This window comes from Triticum aestivum, chromosome 2D, assembly GCF_018294505.1.
Source record: "Triticum aestivum cultivar Chinese Spring chromosome 2D, IWGSC CS RefSeq v2.1, whole genome shotgun sequence".
NCBI lineage: Eukaryota > Viridiplantae > Streptophyta > Magnoliopsida > Poales > Poaceae > Triticum > Triticum aestivum.
Window position 1 is genome coordinate 532,494,607 of NC_057799.1, and position 8,550 is coordinate 532,503,156.

An 8,550-nucleotide genomic window follows, 5' to 3' on the forward strand; every position below is an offset into this window, starting at 1 on the left:
ATCCAATATTATTGTTGTTGATAGTTTCTACTATATATTTGGTAAAACTTGAAAACAGTTGACTTTTCAGCCGAATTTATGCTCCATGGAGACGGAGGGAGTAATATAGTTGTGACTTCCTTAAAAAAAGATAGGGATTGACAGGTAAAATAACTAAAAATAATAATAACGTAAATAAGAAAAAGGACTGTTTGGACTTACAGGCCCGGGCCCAGCTAGACTCTACGACGAGAGGGGTGGGAAGAGGGAAGAGAGAAGCGAGAGGAGAGAGGCGGGGGGAGAAGAGGGAAGAGAGAAGCGAGAGAGACGAGAGAAAGCGGGCCCCGCGTCCTTCCGCTGCCGCTGCCAATATAACGAGGGGGTGCCGGTGCCCCAAAGCCCCCAAATCCCCAATTCCCCACTCCACCATCCAAATCCAATCGAAAGTTCAATTCCGGGCGTGATGAGTTCCTTCCTCGTGGTCTCCGGCAATGGCGACGAGGACGCCTGCGTGGGCGAGACCCCCGTCGTGGTCTCCGGCAAGGGCGAGGCCTCCGTCGTGGTCTCCGGCAAGGGCAAGGACGCCGTCAAGCCCTCATGCACGGCGCAGTATTCCTGCGTCAAGCGGCTTCGCGAGCGGCGCCTCCTCTCCTTCCTCCTGGACCAAGGCTTCCACGGCGCCTTCAGAGAGTACGAATATACTAGTATTTTTTTTTTTAATCTTGAGATCGATGCTGCCTTCTCTCTTGACATCGACTATGCTTCTCTCTTGAGATCAATGAATTGGATTCTATCCGAATACATCACGCACGCATGCTGGTTTGGTTTATATCGATGGATCTCTGCATGCAGGCTGACCCGCGAGACGGCGGCGCTGTTCGACTGGAGCACATGCGGTGGCTGGTCAGGCGGGGCCGGTGGTACGACGCCCTCTTTTACCTCAACATCTTCCTGCCGCCGCTCAAAAGTGAGCGGAGGAGCCTCCGCGCCAGGATCTTCCACAACTTCCTCCTCATGCACGGTCGCTTCGCCGACGTCGTCGCCGGCAACAAGGACCCGTACCTGGACAAGCAGTATGCCAACGGCCGCAGTAACTCCACAGACGCCGAGCGCAGGTTCCGTTCCATGAACTACTCCATACTCGCCCCGGACGCCGGCCAGCTCAGGGCTGCCATCGACTGGGACAGAGTGAGGAGCCATGCAGAGTTTGTTGTCCGCAAGATGGCTCTTGCTACTCCAGAGCTGAGACGCCCGATGGTGTTGCCGTCCCGCTGCATGATGCCGCACGATGTACTCCCCATTGGGACCGGGTATGTAGTTCATCATTCAGCCTCAGTTAATCCTGGCTTCCTAGCCGGCCCAGTACCTAGATGACAGTGTCAATTTAATCTCATCTTGGCCCTCCTGTCTGTAACCTTTGACAGTTTGTTCCGGAAGAGACGCATGAAGAAACAAGGCCCCCAGCCGCCAAAAACAGAAGCTACCTTAACAGCTTTGAAACAGTACTATTATTAGTTACCTCTCCTCTGTTCTGCTTGTCCTGGTTTTTAACAGCACATTGATTAATTCCTTGCCTTTTGCAGCCAGCAGTATTGCAGACAGTTAAGGGATTCGAGCGTCGGTATAATCTCCCCTTCAGAAAACATTAAGATTAAGCAATGTAGGTCTTAGGTTCCATATATGTTTGGCAGTCACTAACCATGTCTTCCTCCAATGAACGGGCAGGGTCGAAAGATGAAGAACTGGGACTGCTGGTCAATTTCCTTGGTAAAACCAGCCTCTCCTCTTCATGTGTCTTGCATTTCCACTGAGAACACTGTTTACACTCCTCCAATTATTTTGTTTGGGAAAACCAATCACTTTTGGTTACTGTTATGTTTGCACTGATGAACTTGTGTGATCTTCAGATGAGACTCTACAGGCTGGCCTACCTAGAGGGTGCACACTAAGCTATGACCTTCAACCAAGCGGGAAGGAAGGTAAACTTCAGAATAATTCTATCAACAAGTCTTTAGCTCTGATTGCTTACCACTGTCTCTCTCAATGCACTGTCTGGGCTCTTAACAGGCTGTTTAATCTGTTTTGAGTCCTTTTGGGCCATATAAGCACATTATTTCCTCCAGCTGCATTTTACCTTTTAACTTCAGCCCCACTTTCAAACTTTATCGGCTGATGACCTGCAATAGTTCAGATGTCTTGGACACCTGCTACGAGATAGGAGATTTTTCACTACAAAAATATCCACTGTCCTTTTTATTCTAATAAGCTTGAAAACATGAGTATATTATATATATTAGAAAAAGTAATGAAGGCGCAAGTTTTTTAGATTTTATGATAGTTCAGTCTAATGGTTTTTACTAAAAACTATAGCAATGAAAATTGCGGTAAATCAGATAGTAGTTTTGTAGATGAAGTCAGTTCGAATCAATGGCCCCTTTCACCTTGCCCCTCTAAACCAAACATAGGACAGCATGCATGTGCCCTGCCCTGTATTTACATGTATATTTTGTGCAGGCATATCTTTGAGATGCATGATGATATGATCAAGTAAATTTTGCTTAGGAATATCACAACGCTAATAATGTTTAAACTTCTAGTTAGCAACAAGTACACCTGGATATATCGGTGATGATTGAGAGCATGTTAAATTAATGCTGGATGCATCTACTGAGATACTGCCATTTTTTTTTTTGCAGTTGAACTTGCTGCAGATTCTTCTCATGCTCCGTCTTCGCAGACCATGCTCGGCACATCCACAGATAAAGTTAAAGTCCATGCCACATCATTAGTGAGAATTTCTGGTAAATTATGCAGACACCCTCGCCGCTTTTATGTTTTGATAACCCTCCATCTGTACAATTGGTCAATTGGCTATATGCATCGTTGATAGATAGCATTCAGTGATATGTTTCAATCTCACCAGTAGTTTATAACTGGTCATGATCTGTCTTCTGTCCTCTTGCCACTTGTTATCATGTTTTCTATGTATGGTACGTGGGGGCAGCTTTTCATCTGGAGTCCTGCATTTCAAATAACCTACACATCCTGCCCTATTTGTATGGTTTATTTTAGAAGATCTATGTCCAAACATATTTCCCCCAGTTACTGCATTGTACTCCCTCCGTCCCAAAATAAGTATCTCAACTTTAGTATGAGACACTTATTTTGGGATGGAGGGAGTACCCTACTTCTGTTCACAATTCTGTACCTATTCCATCTCTTTCTTCCCTTGCTGCCCTGCATTAGCTAGGTTCCTAACACATTGTTGCCCCACTTTTATGGAGGTTATTATTAGTAGATCTAGGTGAAAATTAAAGTCTTCCCCTTAGGTTCTCTGTGCAGTTATTATTTTGTTGGTTGCTTCACATTAGTGCCTTCTTATATTTGCCTGATGCTAGTTTATAACTGCACTCCTTATTGGGATTGATGTTTTCTTGCAATTCACCAGTGTTTGGTTACTTGCTGCAATTGCTAACTGTCGACTCGTTGCAGGTGCTCCAATCTGCCAGATCATTTCTGGTGCCTTGAAAGTTCATGCTAAAAACCCTGGGATATTGTCACCAACAAATGCAGGTAATTAGCTAAACATCTTTGTTTAATACCAGGACAAATACACCTTGTGGTAACTGTCAACTTTGTTTGATCCCTGGTATTCCCTTTATTTGGTAGAGAACATGTATCCTGTAATCAAGTGCATATGTTCATCAAAGATAATAATATGTGATCTGCCTTGTTATAATCTCATTAGTTCCTGTTTCAGTTTTATTAATTCAGTTAGCTGGCCCAGATTCTCTGCGCGGTCCTATTACCACTAGTTCCTACGCAAATATCTTTGTGCCTTCAATCAGTAGTTTCAGGACTACATCTGCATCCATGAGCGGCTAAGCTTACATTCTGCAAGTGTTGATTTCTTTACTGTATTGATCTTGCTAGGAACTCATGGAAGCAAATAAAGTTCATTACTCGTCTTTCAAATGTGCACCATACCTCTTTCTTCACTCGTGGTCCTTGAAATACTGACTGTTAGAGAACATAAGATGTTAAATTTGAGTGAAGTTATGTTATGTGTGGTAATACTTAATCCAGTTGTTAATTCTTGGGCAGACACAAAGCGTCTGATACAAGCAGGTTGTCATGATCGGAATCAAATGGATGGACTGAGAACTGTTGAGGATGATATTTATCCAAAAAAGCAACGAACAGATGGGGCATTTGATGAAGCAAGTTCGGTAAGACTCGGTTTTTGTTCTTACTTGTACTGTGGTGCATGAATAGCATAGTAGAATAGCTTGCATAGACAAATTGTGTATGATGTTGTTAATAGAAGACTGTATCTTTTGTACAGATCTTAGTAGGGTGAGCGTTAAATGTGCAGCACCACATTTTGGTATTGTGTGGTAGAAATAGTGGTTTTTTTGTATGGTAGAAATAGTGGTTTTTAGCTTATTGAGACATACATCGACTTTGATTGATACTTGTGCCAATTTCTACAGCACTTCAGAATAAGTACCTACTGTTTCCGACAGTAGACTGGCAGGTGTCTCTGATTGATCTGTAACTGATTTACAGCAGTGCCGACTTTCATGAATTTGTAGTGTTTTCAATCATAGCGCATTGCATTTTACAGCATGAGGAATGCACGTGAGAGTACCTTTGTTCTTGCTGATGTTACATTATATGGATCATCCTGTGAGGTACCTACAGGGTTGGCTGATGGTATACTTGTTTCGAGTGCAGGTGCCGGCGTTTGGAGGCAGAGTGTCCACCGACACCAGCACACTGGTGAACTTCAGGCCGAAGCTGAGGCCCGTCTGCTCCATGTGAAGACGGAGATGGTTGATGGGCTACCGCACCAACCGGTGCTGTTGCAGCTAGCATTTGGTTGTTTGGGTCCTGCGGCTGCTCCTCTACTGCTACTCAGTGCTTGCGCCCTGATTATGTCACCTGCTTGCTTGCAACTTTGCAAGTCTCCTAGAACTCATAATGTTATGTTATGCTATGGTGCGAGTACTATATGAAGTCGTGGCGCTCTTGTTAATTAGAGCTATATGGTCGATGCTAGTAAGTCAGATGTCATGTGTTTTAATGGAACACCTGCATGGTCTTGGGATTTTTTTTTGGGTGCCTACAAGACGCTAATTGATCTAGCTAAATCTGGAAAAGCAATTCTTGGTACAGTTTTGAGTATGAAATTTGGTGATTTCGGTTTTCAATTCGGCCAAAGGACCGAAATTCCCATTTGAATTTGACTAAGATCCCATTTTGAAAATTCAGAAAATAATTTGAATCTCTATGCACTACCGAGATTGCTCAAATTTTGACCGAAAGACAATTATTTTAGTATGTACCGAAATTAATGAAATTCCTGAAATTTCATTGAAATTACCAAAGTGAAAGTGCGGACTGTTCTGTTTTTCTACCAATATATACTCCCTTCATGCGAAAATACTTATAAAAAAAATAGATGTATGTAGAACTAAAATATATTTAGATGCATTCATTTCTCCAACAAATATTTTTGAACAGAGGGAGTAGATAGTAAGTTGATGAAGCATAATTGCGTTGGCTTTGTTCACGCATTTGGCAACACCAGAAATGCACTCAGGGGTATCCATTCTTGTGTTGTGGTGTGTGGATAGTCCTGTGAGGCGGCACTGTTTTGGACAGTGATGAGTGATGACAGGCGGAACCTTTCCAAACCCCTATTTCAAGAAGTCCTTCTAAAGGTTAAAGGTTAGTATGTTTTTTTAGGAACATCGCATTTTTTATCAAGGATAATTAACTGTAAGTGCCTCCGAGATACAATTCGGGGTTACATGAAGAATAGTCACGAGAGGACTCAGACGATCTAGCTAGAATATGTGCCTCGACATTCGACAAACGATTTACATGACTAAGCTAACGGACGAAAAGAACGACGCCAATTCCTTGAAATATCAGCAGTGATGAGCCTCACCGGCAAGGGATCAATCGTCGAAGCATTGATTCTCTCGATAAGGGATGAACAGTCCGACTGGAGAACGGCCCTTGAAAAGCATTCCTGGCGGGTGAGAGCCACCGTACTATTTAGCGTCAATGCTGCTGCTAGTTCCGGGGTGGTAACCTTGTCAATGTGCTCGCAGCAAGCCAACAGGCAATCTCTGTTCTTGGTTACCACACCAACTCCCATCAGCCGAGAATCCTTGAAGAGTGCAACACCCACGTTAACCGTCACTGCATGTATCGGCGATAGAAACAATATAACAGGAGATACTGGGTATCATGCCTTGAAGCAAGTACAGTCCTACCATAGTTATGCACGATGAAGTCAACATAAGCCAAAGCTTTCTCAACCACTCTGTAGGGATACATCGTAACATCATTTTTTCTTGCATCATTCTAGACCTCCCAAATGTGCCAAATTGTTACCACCGAAGCCGTGGCCTCAAGAGAGGTCGCTTGCCGAATTAAACAAATATCCACTATTTGGTATGAACAAAACCTTTTCAACATAGATGGAGGCCTAATTTCTATTTCACCACTCCCCATACCTCGTGCGTGAGATGGCAAACGGGGATAGATGCTCAGCCAGCTCTTGTCTGCTATAGAAAAACATGCCCGAGCCTTCGGAACATGGCAGCATAGCAACTGGATGCCCGCGGCAGACAATCATGGGTCAGTTTCCAGAGAACGATCTTCATCTTCCCCGGAGCATTGACCTTCCAAAGAGTTTGCCAACTTTTCTCTTTACCACCAAAGTTTGACTGCATACCATGGTCATTAGAATTACGAGTAGCATGAAATTTCTCAGACTTGGCCAAGTTATATGCTGATCCGACCGAGTAGGATCCAAAGCGATCATGAGGCCAGGAAACAAAATTATCCACGTCATGCACATTGATTGGAACCTATTACACTACCTTGTCTATCATTCCAGGAAAAAGCACTTCAGACCACCCCCTCGTCCGAAACTTTTCGATCGACACTAAGGAGGAAATCTATTGTCAATCCCTTGGGAATAGGGGCCAGAGTACAAAAAGACCCCGCCGGGTGGCCTGGGATCCAATTATGATGCAGCAACTTAATTTGGTACATGTACCCATCACCTAACTCAAGCCTTTCGAAACTAGCTCTCTGCCAAACAAAACGCTACGCCAGTAAAGGATGCTGCTCTGGGACAAGGTGCATCCTTAACCATTTTCATTGGTAGTACCACTGCTTTCACCGTTGTCGAGTGATTTCCCATGATAGATCCACCTCGTATAGGTATTGGACATACCATTGGTACAAATGTGAAATATAACTCGATCTATAGAATGGAGGAACCCATTACCAAAATACTTGCATGGGCACAACATGTCTTCAGATCCGTTGTTCTGAGCAACTACGAAATCCATAAACTCCTTCACACCATGGTTTTATGTTGGGGTCATCTTTGGTTCACCATTAATCTATTTTCGACCTATTTCCTGAAAACAGAAAAGTGCATAAGAATTAGCATCATCTAATCCAGGAAACCCAAATAGTTTTGCTACAATGTCTTTCACTAAATAGATCCCACCTGAAATGACCCTTGTTTCACTCTATCGTAGTCGCGTGTCACTTCTCCGTGCAGTAGGGGCGCATCGCCTCGCCGTATAACCTCATCCGTGTTCACCTCACCGTGTCACCCTCTCTCCTCGCCGGGGATGTCGTAATAGAGGGGCCCCCCTAAGTCGACGTTCCAAATTCCTTTGTTAGGAGGGAAACAAATGATCTCAATTCCAAGCAATTTACCAGTATTAAAGAAAGAGATCCCATTAAATGAGTCAGCTGAAAACAAATAGTTATTTTTTTGTTTATGCTTAATAAAAGGACCCATCCGACACTTTTTGTGACACTAAAAATCGTCCAAATGTGTCACCTAAAATCAAGCCAGAACATCACTAGAATTGCTTAAGGGCTGCTGATAATCCTCAAGCGCAAGGAATTGTCATAGCACTTTCGAATGATGGAAGTGGTAAGTATGGAGTGTCGAACCCACAAGGAGCAAAGGTAAGATCAATATTCTCTCAGGTCCTATTTGTCACTAATACAACCCTACGTACACCGAGCGTTTGCTTTATCTAGGAAATAAAACTAGAACTACTTTGCAGGTATGAAATGGTAGTTTTGGAAGACTAAAGAACTTAAACATAAAAGTTAGGTGTTGCCTAAGTAAAAATACAATATAATACAAATAGGGAGTGTGGAATAGTGGTGGTATGGTATGCTGAATTGCCCATATAGGCAATCGTCTAAGTAAATCAACCGATCATCCTTGCAAGTTTATATGTGGGAGAGGCCTCTACTAACATACTATCCCTTACTTGGATTTTTATCCACTTATGATTGAAACTATTAGCGAGCATGTGCAACTACTAACAAGTTCATTAAGGTAAACCCAACCATAGCATTAAGATATATATTGGTCCCCCTTCAGTCTCGTATGCACCAATTTTCATGGTCCGGCGAGGTTTCAGTCACTCCTGCCCCCGTATGCATAGTCCTATCAACATACAACTAACCCTATGGTGTGATCCATGTGTGCACTCATATGATCGGCATCAAAGG

The 8,550-nt window shown here is 43.4% G+C and overlaps 1 protein-coding gene across 1 annotated transcript; it reads left to right on the forward strand.

Moving 5' to 3' along the window:
• The first annotated feature begins 301 nt into the window (after positions 1–301).
• On the forward strand, positions 302–5,156 carry LOC123054272 (uncharacterized). The gene is made up of 10 exons (XM_044478005.1): positions 302–669; positions 832–1,289; positions 1,404–1,481; positions 1,563–1,600; positions 1,705–1,746; positions 1,887–1,958; positions 2,676–2,780; positions 3,472–3,552; positions 4,084–4,208; positions 4,717–5,156. Exons 1-10 carry the CDS (start codon positions 577–579, stop codon positions 4,801–4,803), a joined length of 1,179 nt encoding a protein of 392 aa, XP_044333940.1. The 5' UTR covers positions 302–576; the 3' UTR covers positions 4,804–5,156.
• Positions 5,157–8,550: the final 3,394 nt, after the last annotated feature.

Bases quoted from the DNA above. Each gene is read 5' to 3' on its own strand.
- LOC123054272 (XM_044478005.1), top strand. From the start codon at position 577: ATGCACGGCGCAGTATTCCTGCGTCAAGCGGCTTCGCGAGCGGCGCCT. The intron at 1,601-1,704 runs GTATAATCTCCC...ATGAACGGGCAG, and splicing joins GTTAAGGGATTCGAGCGTCG to GGTCGAAAGATGAAGAACTG. The intron at 2,781-3,471 runs GTAAATTATGCA...GACTCGTTGCAG, and splicing joins ATCATTAGTGAGAATTTCTG to GTGCTCCAATCTGCCAGATC.